General features: G+C 44.2%; 6 protein-coding genes across 6 annotated transcripts; 2 read left to right on the top strand and 4 right to left on the bottom strand.

The window, feature by feature from the left end:
• Window positions 1-22: 22 nt before the first annotated feature.
• On the top strand, window positions 23-3,593 carry SS1G_12975 (hypothetical protein; the record flags this gene model as incomplete). The annotated part of the gene is made up of 2 exons (XM_001585833.1): window positions 23-493; window positions 540-3,593. 2 exons carry the CDS (start codon window positions 23-25, stop codon window positions 3,591-3,593), a joined length of 3,525 nt encoding a protein of 1,174 aa, XP_001585883.1.
• Window positions 3,594-4,234: 641 nt separating this feature from the next.
• On the top strand, window positions 4,235-7,415 carry SS1G_12974 (hypothetical protein; the record flags this gene model as incomplete). The annotated part of the gene is made up of 2 exons (XM_001585832.1): window positions 4,235-7,161; window positions 7,280-7,415. The coding sequence occupies 2 exons, from the start codon at window positions 4,235-4,237 to the stop codon at window positions 7,413-7,415; spliced, it is 3,063 nt and encodes a 1,020-aa protein (XP_001585882.1).
• A 633-nt stretch (window positions 7,416-8,048) lies between these two features.
• Window positions 8,049-9,812, bottom strand: SS1G_12973 (hypothetical protein; the record flags this gene model as incomplete). The annotated part of the gene is made up of 1 exon (XM_001585831.1): window positions 8,049-9,812. One exon carries the CDS (start codon window positions 9,810-9,812, stop codon window positions 8,049-8,051), a length of 1,764 nt encoding a protein of 587 aa, XP_001585881.1.
• A 728-nt stretch (window positions 9,813-10,540) lies between these two features.
• Window positions 10,541-11,962, bottom strand: SS1G_12972 (predicted protein; the record flags this gene model as incomplete). The annotated part of the gene is made up of 1 exon (XM_001585830.1): window positions 10,541-11,962. One exon carries the CDS (start codon window positions 11,960-11,962, stop codon window positions 10,541-10,543), a length of 1,422 nt encoding a protein of 473 aa, XP_001585880.1.
• An 819-nt stretch (window positions 11,963-12,781) lies between these two features.
• SS1G_12971 (hypothetical protein) lies at window positions 12,782-15,714 on the bottom strand (the record flags this gene model as incomplete). The annotated part of the gene is made up of 2 exons (XM_001585829.1): window positions 12,782-15,575; window positions 15,650-15,714. 2 exons carry the CDS (start codon window positions 15,712-15,714, stop codon window positions 12,782-12,784), a joined length of 2,859 nt encoding a protein of 952 aa, XP_001585879.1.
• Window positions 15,715-16,486: 772 nt separating this feature from the next.
• Window positions 16,487-16,790, bottom strand: SS1G_12970 (predicted protein; the record flags this gene model as incomplete). The annotated part of the gene is made up of 2 exons (XM_001585828.1): window positions 16,487-16,532; window positions 16,606-16,790. 2 exons carry the CDS (start codon window positions 16,788-16,790, stop codon window positions 16,487-16,489), a joined length of 231 nt encoding a protein of 76 aa, XP_001585878.1.
• Window positions 16,791-16,980: the final 190 nt, after the last annotated feature.

Here is a 16,980-nt window from a genome sequence, read left to right as displayed (position 1 = left end):
CATAAACGCAATCATCCAAAGAATGGCAGGAATACCTCGAGCAGCGCCGGCTGTCAATAAAAGGATAAACAGTATGCGACCTCCACCAAGACCTTCAAGCTCTTTAGCAGGACCAAGACCTTCCACTTCAAGAGCAAGCTCAGCAATGCCACCACCATCGTCGAGGTCTGGCGCAGTATCCCCAACAGGATCAGTCATATCAGTTGCGACATCTACCACAGGAACGAAGAGGAAGGAAAGAGATTTTGAACATGACGGAGGTGGGGAGACAAATATCAACGTCGTGGTACGTTGTAGAGGTCGAAATGAGCGCGAAGTCAGAGAAAACAGTGGAGTTGTTCTCTCAACGGAGGGAGTAAAGGGCAAGAATCTTGATTTGTCTATGGGGCCCAGCGCGCTCAGCAACAAGAGTTACCATTTCGACAAAGTATTTTCATCTGCTGCAGACCAAGCAATGATTTTTGATGATGTCGTAACTCCAATTCTTGATGAGGTAAAGTTCAATCCTATTATTTATATGGCTTTGCTGACAATTTTAGATGCTCGCGGGATATAATTGTACGATATTCGCATATGGTCAAACAGGTACTGGAAAAACATATACAATGTCCGGAGATATGAGTGATCATCTCGGAATCCTTTCAGATAATGCTGGAATTATACCTCGCGCTCTTCATGCTTTGTTCAACAAACTCGAATTAGACGATGCGGAATCCTCTGTGAAATGTTCATTCATCGAACTCTATAACGAAGAACTGCGCGATTTGATATCGGTCGATGATAACATAAAGTTGAAGATCTACGACGATACCAGCAAAAAGGGAAGTTCTAGTACAATTGTCCAGGGCATGGAGGAATCACATATCAAATCCGCTAGGGATGGTGTCAAGATCCTGCAGGATGGATCTTTCAAAAGACAGGTTGCATCGACCAAATGCAACGACCTTAGTAGTAGGAGTCATACAGTCTTTACAGTAACGGCCTACATCAAGAGAACAGCAGAAAATGGGGAGGATTATGTTAGCGCCGGCAAGCTGAACTTGGTCGATTTGGCAGGAAGTGAAAATATTCAACGTAGTGGTGCCGAGAACAAGAGAGCTGCTGAAGCTGGCTTGATCAATAAGAGTTTATTGACTCTTGGCCGTGTCATCAACGCTCTGGTAGATCGAAGCTCACGAGATGTCCATATTCCCTACCGGGAATCGAAACTCACACGTCTTCTTCAAGATTCATTGGGTGGTCGGACGAAAACATGCATCATTGCTACGGTCTCCCCTGCTAAGAGCAACTTGGAAGAGACAATCTCGACTTTAGATTATGCTTTTCGAGCCAAGAACATTCGCAACAAACCTCAAGTCAACCAAATGGTGAACAAAAAAACACTTCTCAAAGATTTCACATATGAAATTGAAAAGCTCAAGGGTGAACTCATTGCGGCCAGGCAACGAAATGGAGTCTATTTGACCAATGAGAATTATGAGGAGATCACAGTCGAAAGTGAGTCACGGAGGATACTCAGCGAAGAACAAGCAGCGAAAATCGAAACTATGGAAACGAATCTTCGAAACAAAGTCCAGGAATTGTACTCCTTGACTTCGAACTTCATGACCATGAAGAAAAAGGCTGAGGCCGCAGAATCCGTCTTAGACGAAACAAAAGGAGTTCTAGAGCAAACCGAATCTGTGCTTGAAAACACTCGCCGAAGTTTGGAGGAAGAATCTGTGCTTCGAAAAGCTCACCAGCACACTGAAGAACAACTCAGTGTTGTCGGTAGTGAGCTTCTTTCCACATTGGGACGCACAGTAAACGATGTGGGCGGTCTTCATGATAAAAACAGGCGAAAGTCGGCGCTCCAGGACCTGAATCGAAATGCTTGGGGACTGTCGAAGGCTCATGTCTCTGAGGTAACGAATCTCGTGGAATCACGGGTCGAAGAGTTCCGAGCTCAGCAACAGGAACTCATGGCTGCAGTCTCAAGCCGAATGCAGTCATTCGTCGACGGCGAACTGGAAAAATTAGCGGCAACACAAGCATTCTTAGAAGAGAATGTTGTTGCTTTTGAAAACTCCGGGAAGGAAGTGTCTGAGCAGACCGACTCGGTCAAGGAAGAGATGAACGTAGTTCTTGAAGAGATCAAAACTCTTCGGGAAGATGTCAAGATCCGAGTTGGAGAAGGTCTCCAAGGACTTTCGGTTGCAGCAGAAAGAATTTCTGCAGAAGTTATTAGCGAGCTGGGTGCATTTCACACTCAACTTCATGGATCATATAGCTCTCTCGGTCGAGATTTTAAGTCGATATTTGAAGACCTCCTCAAACACGTCAATGCACAGAAGGCAGAGGCAAATGAATTGAGACAGCAACTTCATACCGCCAGTGAAGCCGCAATGCAATCAAATACGGCCATCAACTCGAAACTTGATGGAGTACTTCAAGAAGAACGGAAGCAAGCCGCCGAGGATCGTCAAAACCTTTTTTCGCAGATCTCGAGTTTGATAATGGCTCAAGGTGAAGCTCAGGATGCACGTCTTGGTGACAAAATCGAAGCCATTCGAACGGATATTCAATCGTCGAACGAGACATTCGCATCAACTCAGGCCCAGTATAGTCAAGGTATGGATGCATGGAATGAAAAGGAAGAGAAACTCGTTGAGGAAGTCTTGAGATCTCGAGAAACCTTGAAGGTCAAGTTGAAGGATGACTGGATGGCTGCGAATAAGCACAACACATCTCTTCAAGCTACAACCCGGTCTGTACATGATGAGACCGTTCGTATTGTCGATGAACAAATGAAGGATATCAGCACTCAAATGCAAGCACTGGATGACTTTGTCACTCGTGCACGAGCGCAAAATGCGGAACATCACAATCTCCATGCACAATCCCTCCAAGGTCTATCGACTAAGGTCAAATCTTCGTATGACAACATTGGTACCCATTTCGCATCAACGTATGAACGTGTTAAAGATCTCGGGGATGAGATGACCTCAAAGACAACAGCCTTAGCCGAGAACCTTACTCCATTAGATGACAACCTTCGACAACCACTTGCAAATCTTCGCGTTTTAATTGATAGCTCGGCGATACAGGAGTACGAGCCAACAGGAGAGACTCCTCAGAAGGTTCAGTATCATTATCCAACGTATTTACCACGGACTGAAGCGCATGAAACACTCTTAGCAGCTCTTCGTCGGCCAGAAGTCATTGCATCACCAAGCAAAGTTGTTATCCCAGTGGTTTACAATGACTCTTCGCCTACTACTGTAGATGATGAGGTAGCTTTTGTTCCCATCGCAGAACCAGAAAACAAGCCAACTGGACTTAGGGAGATCGACGCGAACATAAACGCCGGGTCACTGAACTCAGAGATTCAAAGTCTAAGCTCAAGCTTAATGTCAAACGGCTCGGTCAAATCCCTTGATTCAGATGGGTCAACCCCTCCTTTCAAGAAGCAAGCAACTGGTAAGATACCGAAGCGAAGATTGTCGAAAAAATCAAGTGTGATTGCTCTAGAGGGAAGGGAAAATACGATACCGGGGTCTGAGGTATTTGCGCAGAGTACAGGGAGAAGGCGGAGTCCAAGGACAGCCGGATAAGGGGGGAATGGCTGAGAATTATCAAGGGCTTGTGCTAGATGCATGTTTTTAGCATTTTATTGGTGTCGTTAAGGGAGTCACAGGATAGGATTAAAAAGATTTGGGATAACGGGTCAACTATTGGTGTTATGGAGTGTAGGATATCCAACCTTTCAATATATTGATGCAATGATTATAAAATACTTCTATATGTTAGCTACTTTCCTGTCATAATGACTTGTGACTTTTGTGCAGATGAAGCGTGTAGCTAGTGTTTTTCAATTCGTAGCTTACTTGTAGACCTGAGCCACCGTACAATATTACCTTATGTTGTTGCCCGAGACACATGGCTGCGTGAATAGGATAGGAAATGATTGTCACGTGATGATAAGCGGGAGCGATAAGGAAGAAGGCTGAATAAATTCATAGTCTTGACAAGCTCCACGACACAAGGCGAATCCGCTTCTGTCGCGTCTAGAATTCATCAAGCAAAAACAGTTCTGTTTGTTGAACTTATTACAACCATCATAGCACAACGCCAGGGAAACTTTTAAATTTAGCATCGCAGATGCCACCATGTATTCTTGCGATTCTGGTTGCTTCAACCTAGACATTCAGCAGTAGTTTGACGATCCAAAGTCTAATACAACAACTCTGCAGCAATGTCAGCCTCACACACTACAGCCTCGAATACACTGTCGAGGAGTAGGGGAGCGGTATTGGCCATCACAACTTGTGCCGCTGCATATGGAATATACTATCTTTATAGCACACAAGTCACTGATACACGAGACAATACTGGTGGTAGCAGACTACGTCGAAGCAATGCGGTCCATCGACGGCGACGCACAGAAACAAGCAACGAGTCTATAACTGCTCAGCTACGACCTATTCCACCAGGTGAAGACGAGGATGCGAATGTTGTAGCCAGACCTTTGACAGATGGAGATACAGTGGTGGATGATGGGCCGGGATATGATTCCGGCCAGACAGGAAGAGCACCAACTGCAGAAGATGAACGAAACGGGCAAAATATTGTTCAACTTCTGTTTCGTGTTTCCGAAGATGCTACGAGGCGAAACGCATATGTACACAGGGGATGTGGCTGTAATGGTTGTTCAGTAGTTCCTATTCGAGGAATTCGATACAGATGTGCAAACTGTGCAGACTTTGATCTTTGTGAATCATGCGAAGCACAGGGCATACATACCAAGACGCATATATTCTACAAAGTTAGGATACCAGCACCATCGTTCGGTCCAAGGCAAGTACAACCTGTATGGTATACTGGAGAGCCTGATAACATAGACCGAGTCAAGATCTTGCCCAAGGAATTGATCGCGAAATATTCTCGCGAGACGGGGTTTGAGAGACCGGAATTGGAAGCATACTTTGAACAATGGAATTTCATGGCGAACACACCTTGGCCAGAAGACCCTGACGATATACGCCTAGCCATGGATAGGAGAACATTTGACCGGTGCTTAGTGCCCAGTGGTGGTTACAGACATCATGCCCCAAGTCTTATATTCGACAGGATGTTTGCCTTCTATGATAGTAACAGAGATGATCTCATCTCATTTTCGGAATTTCTCAGAGGTCAGGCATACCGCAAGCAGAAGGATAAATGGCATGTGATTTTTGCAGGTTACGATATAGATGATGATGGCTACGTCGATAGGAAAGATTTCCTACGGATGTTCCGCTCTTACTACGTTTTATATCGCCAAATGCATAGAGATATGTTAGAAGGTCTTGACGAACAGCAGATGATGAGCTCAGAAGCACATGCACACCTTAGTGGTCGTAACGCTCTCGGCCAATTGTTTCAAGCAGGTTCAGGGCCAAATCCATCAGTAGAGTTGCGTGCTGGCGAGGGCAAACGTATCCGTGACGGAGAGCTGGAGATACATGATGGAAGGGGTGTGATGAGGCCAAGTGCTAATGACACTTCAAGTCGAGCTGATACTATTATCAATTTTAGTTCGATTTCGACTACTGCAAAGCGACCGGTTGAGAGGACACAAAGCTACTGGCGATTTTTGATGGACTACCCCAATGAAGAAGATACCCTTGATGATTATATTGAGCAAATTACCCGACAACAACTGGAAGCCAGCGATGCGGAGTGGGATTCGGACGACCCCGTTCTACTCGATGAGTCTCACGTCACTGAAAATCCGTTTTTGGCCCCCGCTGAAGCAGCGACCATATCCTTCGAACGCCGTCGACGTGATTTGAATATCACCGACGAAGACGTCCAAGCAGTTTGCGGACCTGAATATACATTATCAAACATTCCAGAGAGTGCCCGCCCATTCATTATAAAGCACACTTTGAAAAGACACAAATCGCGATACTTATTGCATGAGCGATGGAAGCGAAGACAATTTTACACCGATGAAGAAGAAGGAGCATCACCGCCTGCTGACTGGAACGACGAAGAAGATCTTCCCACAAATAGTGCTGATGGAGAATCCTCCAAGTCTCAATTTCAGCAAAGGCCGACTATTCATTCTCGATCTTCCTCCAAGGTACGATTTGCCGAGGACATGGATGATTTTGATACGCGCTCAAACCCTTCAACATCTTCGCGAAGCGTGCCTGAACGTTGGGGTGGCATAGAGATATCCGATGCGGAAAAGGACGTGGGGAAGGAGATTTTGTACCAAGTCACGCAGCAAGCTTATAATGAACTCCTAGATCCATTGTTTCGGGCTAAAGAAGATTTGGCGGTGGCGGTCTTAGAAACAAAGGAAGAACGTGATAAATATCGACATCTTTTCAATACCGAAGACTTCACAAGGTGGGCTAGGGCTAAGAAATTCGAAGAAGAGAAACTAGTTAACCCTGAGAACATGGGTGGTGGTATCATCGAGAGAACAAATATCACTAATATTGATCTTAATCCACGGCCCGTCTGGCCTGATATTCCTGAGGTAGAAATTGAGGATGTACGAGAAAGGCAATTAGATGAACTCCTAGCGGCTACAGGTTACGAAGTGGAGCAGCCCGGTGGTGCCGATGCCGTGCCCAGTTTGGCGACCGTTCCTGACTGTGTATTATCAGGTGTCTCACGCCGCGAATTTGACCTTGAAATGGCAGTACTTGAATTTCAACATGCTCCCTATTATATGGACGATCCGTTGAGGGCATGGAGATATTACGTTGATAAAGAAAATCTCAGCCTGGATCAACAGCGTGAACTTCTCAATGCTTTGCAGTCTCTCTTGCCACCGACTCTTTCGTTCTATATTGATGTACATCTCAAAGAGAAAGAACAAGAGCGTGATGAGGCTACCAGTACTACTAGCTCCCAATTGTCTGAGCACAAAGATCCTACACTCCCTCAATTCAGACCCAATTCCGTTTCTGATAATGTGGTTTTGGATAGACCGACCGGAGAGTGTCAGTCAAGTCTTGAATCGTCGATTTCAAGGTCCTTGCAGGTCAAGAAACAAGATTTGGCAAAGGAAGAAAAGAGACCAAGTGACGAGGTATTATATAAGTTGTGGGCAATTGAAGGTGTGGAGCAGGAGGGCAAGGAGAGGGGTGGACTAGGAAAAATAAATTTCGAGGAGTTTGAGCAGTGTGTTAAGAGGCTGGCAGCGAATGGAAAGGGTAACACAATGGACTATTTGGGAAGCTGGATTGAGTTCTGCATCCCTTAGGTCCTTCGTTGTGACCTTAGTCCTGACTTTTCTTAGGAACTTTGTACTTAAGGGGTGGTTGATAGCGAAAGAAGCGGATGCTGGTCAGGTGGATTGGCTCAGGGATGATGAAAGCACCGGGATAGCGCCACTAACCAGCGATGGTGAAATGAGCGACATCAGTGAGGTGTGATGTATCAGTGATAATGAACGTCCTTCGATGGTCAATATGAGTTTGTTAAGGGATACGATGGACCGGATGAGGATGAATGAGAAAATGAACTGGAATTACAAAATGCCCTCGATCACAGACGAATTTATTGAGCATGAGTGGCGTATAAAATGGTGTAGATGGAGGCCTTTGTATAGAACATCGACTATCATTTTACTTTAACGATGATAAAGAAAAGAATAATAGTGTTTTAAACAAAAATAAAATAAACAATAATGAAACATTAAGTCCAGTACTTTACTTTTCGGCCGTCTCTCCTTTTAATCATACTTTCATATCAAAGATCATTATTTTTTACTATAAAAATAATAAATATATATTTTTGAAATTCCAAGGAAATTTATTCATAAATAAATAAAATTAGACATTGATTTTTGTAATCTTTTATAAAGAAAGTGGTCCAAAGAGGGGGTGATCAAAAAGTAGGGTATTTGATTTAGTATCTGTATAGATAAAGCTTTATTAATGAGAAGAGATTGTCATACCTGAATCAATTTCTCGAGATTCCTGACGTTAGCTGTTGAGCATGTCAAAGAAGCTTCATATCCATAGATGTCAAGGACTTGACCTAATACCTCAAGGATTCTTAAACAATCAAGCACATAATTGTTTTCGAATGTCTTTCGAAAGCTCCATAATTCGCTTCCTTTTTAATCCAATTTCCAACCTCGCAGCCACAACCTTGCTTTCATTCTGCCTATCTATATCATCCCCGGAGGTGTCGTCCTCGTCCTCATCAATACCAAAGTATCCCCCGACCTCCGGGCAAATCGCCGCTCTTATTTCATTTTGTCCTATACTTGTGACCTGACTTTCCAAGAATTTTAACAGTTCCCGTCTCTCCGCTTCATCTTCTCTCCAGAGAACCAAAGGAAGAATATGACAAAACCATCTTGTTTTCTTCGCCGCATCAATCTTGCAACTGATAAAAATCACACATCCAAAGCCCCTGTTACCTAACGCTAATAACCCATTCCAGCCATTTTCAACCCGATGAGTGAGTCTAAATACACTTCTAGTCTCATCAAATAAACCTTGCGGAAATGTTTCCGCATGAAAAATAGGAATGGTTTTCGCGAGTCTAACATCAAATTCTTCCCCATCTTCATTGATATGAGCTCTGGTGAGGGGGGTTGGACTGGGAAGACCTTCTCCTATCGTGATTAGTAGACTGCGAGGTTCAGATTCGTATGGAAGCAAAGGTTCGTCGCGAATCATAGAGATCATTCTCGATACGACAAACATGTTTATTTCTGCCGAGGCCCAATACATTGGCATAAATATTGGATCAGGCGGGTATGGTATTCTCATGTAGGTGCTGATGAAATCGGAAGTGGATGGTCGGAGAAGACTTTGTATGGGGATACAGACCCGCCATTGGTGGTACTGGGAATTCGAACTACGATGACGAACCATCAAAACGATGAAATTGTAAGACCATGCTTGGATAATCGGTAGACGGATGGAGAGCCCCACGTTGGTCATTGAATAAGGAGAAGCTTGCTCGTCCGCGCTTGCTCTGCGGAAATCTTTTGAATACTTGAATGTGTCTGGTGATGGCGCGATGAGACTTGTCCAAGCGGGTGAGACGGTATTGGTCCAGGACCAGCAAAATATCGTGTGGTCAACAGATACCTTGATGATCTCCTCTTGAAGCCGTACGAACGCTTTCGCGCCCTCTCCATATAGCAAGGGCATATTGATACCAAACATTCCGAGCATACAATATGCCATATCCTCCACCCTAGTCGTCTTTCGTTGTGATAACCAAAACATCCTTAGAGAAACGCTTGCGTCAATAATACTACGACCCAAGAGGTACGAAGTATCGATACCAGTTATATCACTGATCAGCGCGGTAAGAGTCGACGATTTATATCCCAGTCTAATCCAATCGTTTGAGTAGAACACAACGGCACTAGGAGCCAGTAACTCCTGTAACGTCCAACCCCTCGTAAACCATCTACTCTTAGAAATGCTTTTTCTCAACTTCCTGTCCATTTGACCACCCACTCTCTTCCCCTTCACCATCACATCCGAAAGAAACGCAAAACAAACCTTCGCTCTCGCATACCACTCAAACATAGAATTAATAGCCTCCGACAACTCCGCACTACTACTCTTATCAATACAACACGTATCAACCCACGCGTAGTCCAATCCTTCCTCCAGCGCCAGTCGACACGTCTCCACAATCTTAGTATATCCGTTTTTCTTTTTTGCACCTTTCCTATCAAATTCCCAGTCGCGAAACGTGACTTCCTGGCCATCCCATGTGTGCGATAGAATTGCATACTCTGGGATATCTTCGCCTTGGAATTCTTTGAATTCGAGAGTTTCGGCGTTGATTAATCGCATTGCGTGTTATGATTTATTCATTAGAAGTTACGGTGTTTAGTTTATGCAGGATGGAATATATAAGAAAATTTGTGCACTTTGGAGCCGCATGGCTACGTATGATGCGACCCTGCATGCTCCGCTGGCGATGCTGTGAGGCTCTTCAGATTCCCACTCTTCACTACCATTCTTTCGGAAAACACTATATGACACGTGAGTACTACCCACAACCCTTGAAACACACTCCCCTCCTCTCAGCATTGTTTGAGAGGGGCTTCGTCTCCTCACACCCCAAATTCTGACCAATCATATTAATTCTAAACGCATTTATCAGATTACTCAAATATAGACCCAGACCACATGAAAATTTGCCTAATAGATTCCGAGATTGGTAATCGACAGACGGCACCCTGAGACCCCTCAACTGAACTATTACAGTATTCACACTGATGTACTCCTAGTTTCAGGCAAATAAAGTCTGGAATTGCAAATAAATCGATACTTAAAACATGGAACGATAACCAAAAGGCAAAATAGCAATAACTCGATTTACTACCAAACGCTAACAACTAAACTCCGGACTCCATATCCGCTTAGGTAATGTAAAGTACCGACTGCATTTCAAATCATACACCTGGAAGATGTCTAAAGAAAAACAATAAAAAGTACTTACCAGATGAGATCAAAATGCTCAAGTTTGGACACTACATACGCCTACTTTGTGATATTAGATATGCAGAAACAGTATTCTAACGATCTCTATCATAACGATCATCGTGGGGATCCCGAGACTTCCGGCTACCAGCTTGGGAAACAGACCTAGTAGCACTACTTGGGTAGTCACGATAAGCTGTCGGTGGTCGTGAATGACGAACGGAACCCGGCGCTGATTCTGGATTCAAAACACTGCCATTGCGCGAACTCTCGGGTCTTGCCGAATACTGTGATCTTAAATCAGTGCCAGCGAGTGAGGCTGCAGGTTTCCTCGAAAGGGAAGCATTTGAACTCGAATAGATGGTTTTAGCACCCGATTTGGAATTCGAAAATTCAGGGAAATTGCTGGGTAAGCTGTCTCTGATAACCGTGCCAGGTCTGACGGTACTAGCAGATGCTGATGACTTGCTATCATCATATCGTGAGTCTTTCGGCCGGAACTCAAGCGCGCGATTTCTCGCGGCTGGTTCACCACTAATACTCCCTTGAGAGACTGAGGGAGTGCGTGTAGAATGACCCGTAATGGACGTTGGTTGATTCCTGCTCAGTGATACACCCGAAACAGAATCTTTGATAGTCCGAGGGCGGATTGGCTGAGAACTCGAAGAACCTCTCTCATCTTTCCTACCATGACTAGATGAATAGATTTGAGTTGAATGGTGCCTTTGTTCAAGTGTTACAGTAGTGTCTCCCCTACTAGTGTGTTCCATCGTCAGCCTTCTAGATCTATGTTGAATCGATGCGGTCATAACAACGGGCTCTGGTTCCTGATAGGGCTTTCTACTTTTCGACGCCGTGCTTTCTCCTCTGGCTCGCCCGGACCTGCCTCCTTCTGTACCCCGGGATGCACTGGAGGCTCCTGTTACACTAGTTGGAGCTTGAGACGACTGTTGACGACCGAACCCAGTACGATCTAATGTGCTCTGGCTAAAGTCATGGATTCTCTTATTTCTTAGCTCATCGGAAAGAACACCTTGGTTTTTTGCCAACCATTCACGATCGTCTCTCACCGCTTGTTCTCGAGCGTCGGTATCATCTCTCCTGCCTTTGAGCCTGTCCGCTCTTTCTATTTCCTTACCAACCACACTAACGCTTTTGTGCATCCCACCATCAATCTTTGCAACAGTACTCACTTCCGACGGAGGTTTGGATACATCTACAAAGCCTCCTGCTACAGATTCGCCATGTCGAGAAGCGGGTGGCTTTCGGGAGGTGGTTCGTCTGGTGCTTGTTGTAGAAAGTGGTGGTTTTCGAGAAGATGTTCGTCTGGTACTCGCTGACGAAGACGGTGGAGCTTGTGTAGAATATTCTGACTGTCTTGACTGCCTTGGGTATTCTGACTGTCTTTCTGTTCCGACATAAGAAGGCTCGTAATCTTCGCGACGACGACCCCTGTCTTCATCTCTTCCACGTCCACGATCATTTACGCTGGAAGCGAACTCACTATCTCGTGCCATGTTACGTAAAAGTACAAAGATCAAGGAATGTTGTTTGAAAAGTTGCAGTAGAGATATACCTACCATGTGCAACCTCTTCTCCCATTAATATATCCATCCATAAATCTATATTCGGACGAACAGAAATGTTAGAACTCTCGTAGCTCGGCCACTCCGTATTCAGTCCGTATTCACGCCAGTCAATCCCCTGTCAAGACGAGATCAAACCAGACGTGGCCTTGAATATCTCAGGCAAAATGGTCATTTTTTAAGATCTGAAGACCAAAGTCAACAAGACCGACTTTTGATTCCAAAACCAAGGAAAGTCTTCATGTTAAGGTTTGAGGTTGAAAGTTAGCCCTATAGGACACATTTTATTGGTAAAAATGTCTCTAAACAATAGGTTAATGGCCGAGACAATTAAATTGATAATTCAAAGACCCAAGACCAAAGACCGAGGCTATGTAAACCTAGGCCAGTTCATTAGCTCGGTGCACCATGCGAAACCGAATGACCCTTTGGCGAAGGATTAGCGCTAGGCGCCAGTTGGATTCGACTCCAACACTGTCTGGCCAGGCTAGCCGGAAATCTGAATCCATGGAGAGTTAAGATTCGCGTTAGCGATATCAATATTTGCTCGTAAAATGTTGATACTGCGAGCATATATATGGTTGAAGGAGAATGAAGCAAACACATTAGAAAATTGCAATGATTTCGTTTTGATTGGTTGTCTGCTTCTCTCAAGGGACAATGTTTGGATAGTTTTGCATGAATGAAACGCGATTCGTAGTAAAGGAGTGGGTATCTTTAATTTATCGACGTACTAATACATAACAAGCCTTACATAGCAGTAACAGTTTCACATCTCCCACAAAGCTCATCTTTCACTGGAGCCACATATCTCCAGCACCTTGGGCATTTCTTGTCCTTAGGAGGCAAAACCCACACCTTTCCCTCCCCACCCGGTTCATGCCATCCAGGTGGAGACAACGGTGCAGAAAACCTCCAGTCTCCTCTGTTGACATCACCGCCAATTTCCACGGATGATACAACAAATATACTCTCCAGCTCATCTGCATAGCGCTCGAATACCTTCAGGTTTTTTGAAGGCAGATCTATTAATACAGATGATTCTAGAGACGACCCTATGATTTTTTGAGAGCGAGCTTCTTCCTGGGCAAGTTTAATGGCAGTATGTGCTTCTAATAACCAAGGAATGTCTTGCTCAATAGATGGAATCTCTTCCTCAGAAAGTCGACGGGGAGAAATGATAGTATCAAGAAATTCTCGATGAAATGGATGAACTGGGCTTTCAGCGGCCATCCAAGCAGGTAAATGGTTCCAGACCTCTTCGACAAGACACGGCGTGATTGGAGTTAACATTTTCAGAAGACCATGGAATATCTCTTCCAAGACACCCCCTCCATCACCACAGTAAAGCCTATCTTTACTAGCCTCGAGGTAAAATGCGGAGAGATCTGTGTGGATCCAGCGATTAATTGCACTTACAGCCCGGTGGAATTCGTACGAGTTATAAGCCGATTCGACTTCAGACATGACTGCTCTCAATTGAACCAATGCAATCTTATCTAACTTAGTCACTGGTGAAGTCCTCGCACTTTCATGCATTGATCCCAGTAACATCTTGAAAGTGATGCGATACTTTGATAATGCAGAATTTACAGATGCAAGAACTGGTTGGCCAATGACTATATCCTTGGTATAGTCGCTGCTAGCTACCCATAAGCGTAATGCATCAGCGCCAAATCCCTGAGAAACATTTCCACCCTTCTTCTTCATCTTCACAGGCGGAAGAAGGGAGCCGTCCATGATTTGACTTGGAGCTATTGTGTTTCCAATTGATTTAGACATTTTCTTCCCACTTTGATCGAGAGTGAATCCGTGTGTAATCAATGTCTTGAAAGGTGCTTCTGAACTATCGGCGATAGCGGTGTGAGTCAACAAACTTGATTGAAACCAACCTCTATGTTGGTCAGTGCCTTCCGAGTAGACATCGGCACGTTGATCGGTCTGTGTCCAACTCGTACCACTATCAAACCAAACATCCATGGTGTCTTTGCCTCGTCGGTATGTACCGCTCATCCCAGCTGGAATCCATGCCGGATCGTTCTCCGGATCTGACCACCATGCATCGATTCCTCGTTCTTCGATAACAGAGAGAATATGTGCAACACTTGTGTCAGTTAATAAAGCTGTACCATTTTCGTCGTATAATGCGGGTATGGGAACACCCCAAGCTCGTTGTCTTGAGATACACCACTCGCTCCTTGACTTGATGAAGCTTTCCAGTCTTTGCTTTCCGGTTTGCGGGATGAATGTCACATCATTCAGCCTTTCCAAAGCAACACTTTTGACGTCTCCAACATCTGCAAACCATTGTTCTGTGGCTCTGACAATGACGGGAAGTTTTGTTCGCCAATCATATGGATATTTGTGCTTATACTTTGAGATGAACAGAACTTGATCTCCAAGAATCTTCAAAACTTCCATGTTCCCATCATTTAGCACGGACTTACCTGACAGAGCACTTGGATCGTCAGGAAGAGCAGCATCTGTAAAGCATCCTAGATCATCAACGGGGGCAATAGCCTCTATACCAAGACGAGTGCAGACCTCATAATCATCCATACCATGACCAGGAGCGCAATGAACCAGTCCAGTACCGGATTCAGAAGAAACAAAATCTGCATGAATCAAAGGTTGGTCATCAGAGTTTTGGCCACGAAGCTGATTGGTATAAGTCAGGTTTCTGAGGACAGAACCAGGGATATCTTGCCGAACAACCTCGATGACTTTGTCTTTGAAGCATGAATCCTGTAGTGCAGAGAGCCTTGAGCTCGCAATGATAAGGTGATCATCATCACATTTGACAATCGAATAAGTCAGGTCTTGATGAAACGCAATGGCTCTATTCGCGGGAAGTGTCCAAGGGGTAGTAGTCCAAATCAATGCCGAAAGTTTACTCAGATTGGGGACAAAGTCTCTTACTTCGCCAGGGATATCTGTGATAGGGAATTTGATATAGGCTGATGTAGAAATATGTTCGTTATTGTACTCAAGCTCTGCTTCCGCAAGAGCTGTTCTCGATGATGGTGACCAATAGACCGGTTTGTAACGTCGAAAAATAAGACCTTTCTTGACCATTTCTTGGAAAACTGCTAGTTGCTTAGTTTCAAATGTCTTGTCCATTGTCTTCCAAGCCTTCTCCCAATCTGCCATAATACCCCATTCTCGGAAGCCTTTCATATGTTCCTTTACGGTTTTGCTTGCAAGGTTCCGAGCCGCTCGTCGTATTCCAATGGCATCTAAAATCCCCTCACCATCTTTCTTCTCGCGCTGTTGCTCAAGAGCCTTGATTTCAATGGGAAGGCCATGACAATCCCATCCTGGAACCCACACAACTCGATGGCCTTGTTGGAGCTTGGTTCGACAAATGATATCTTTTAGAAGTTTATTCACAGCATGGCCAACATGAAGAGGACCATTGGCGTATGGAGGACCATCATGAAGAATGAATGGCTTCTTGGCAGATCTTTCATGGCTTTGCCATTTGTAGAGATCGTCGGAGCATCGTTGAAGGTATTTTGGTTGCTCTGCGGGGATTGGCCGAGGACTGGTGATGTTGGAGTCAATTGATGGTTCGAAAAATTATCAACAATTGACAAACCAAACCAAAGATTTGCTTACGGAAAAGAAGATTTAGGTAGTCTTAAAGTCGAAGACCATGATTTGACAGGAGGGCGAATTGACATTTTCTCTTGTCCATGGCCTCTTTTGTCCTTGAGAGGTGGGAAGCTTGAAAGTTGTTCGTGCTTGTGCTTGAGAACTCATTGGAATTATTCTGGCCTAAAATACAAGGTTTCTAAAACACTCCATACATAAAGAACTTCCCAATATAATTTCTGATTTCCCCCCCCTCGTTCGTCTGGCTTCTATAGTTGTATGATTCTTGTTGATATGCTTATTTATAGGCTTCATGACTTCCACATTCAATTTTCTATGATTTGATATTCCTCATTGGCTGGAATTCGAGAAGAAAAACCGTCGAACTCCCTAAATCTGCTTTTGATGTCTATTAGACAATATTTATATTGTATGTTCATGTGGTAAACTTCCAATATATCAATATTTCAAATATTTTGAATATATTGAATATATCGAGTGTGTTGAGTATGTGGAAGCTCGAACAGCCAAACTTCGTTCTTTCTCCTGGAAAGGGTTCAAAACGATTCCACCAAGTAGAGTCTGAGTCTATAGACCTCATCGAAATCCGAAGAAAGTTCCTCGTTTAAGTGCCATATGAGGTTATCTTATACCCATATCACGAATGGTAGCGGAGTCATGTATTTACACTGAAAGGTTAGTTCTACTGCTGAATCAAAGGGATGCGTACATTGATATATATGATATTCTCTCTTCTACCTCGTAGACCTCGAATTTCAACATACATCTTCGATGGGTTCTCAAGAACATCTAGTTAGCATCAACTCTTTGGTGTAAGGGGTATCAATCTTCATCAAACATTTATCCAGTTGCAGCACTCGTTTTTGTGTCGGTGCCTGCATATTTCCTGTTCAAACTTACTTGTTCATGATTCCGCTATAACATCACTATGTGATATCAAACATAATGAAGAGATGGACTTCCTATCCATTGCCCGATCTCTCCACCTCGAAGAAAATGACATCAGGGCTGAGTTCCTGTCTAGCCATGCATCATTGGAAACAATTGGAACCAATAGCATTTTGTGCACGGCAGCAATATTACAACTCAGAGGAATTAGATTAAACACAGCCACCACTCGTAGGCCATTGGGACAGTAGCACATTTTTAAACTTATCCCGAAGATTTACCTCATTGACAAATCCCCGGACTTTAGCAAAGAACAAAGGGAACAGATGAATCATCAGGCTCGCAAAATAACAACGCTGCATAGCCCCCCGGCAACTTTTGCTTACTCCGAATGTTCCAACAAACCCCTACGAGTACCATTCCCCGTCAAAAACAAGGACAAAACA

The sequence above is a fragment of the Sclerotinia sclerotiorum genome, genomic scaffold (genome assembly GCF_000146945.2).
Source record: "Sclerotinia sclerotiorum 1980 UF-70 scaffold_23 genomic scaffold, whole genome shotgun sequence".
NCBI classification, from domain to species: Eukaryota; Fungi; Ascomycota; class Leotiomycetes; order Helotiales; family Sclerotiniaceae; genus Sclerotinia; species Sclerotinia sclerotiorum.
The sequence above is the reverse complement of the archived record's forward strand: the minus strand, read 5'-3'. Positions and strand labels throughout refer to the sequence as shown.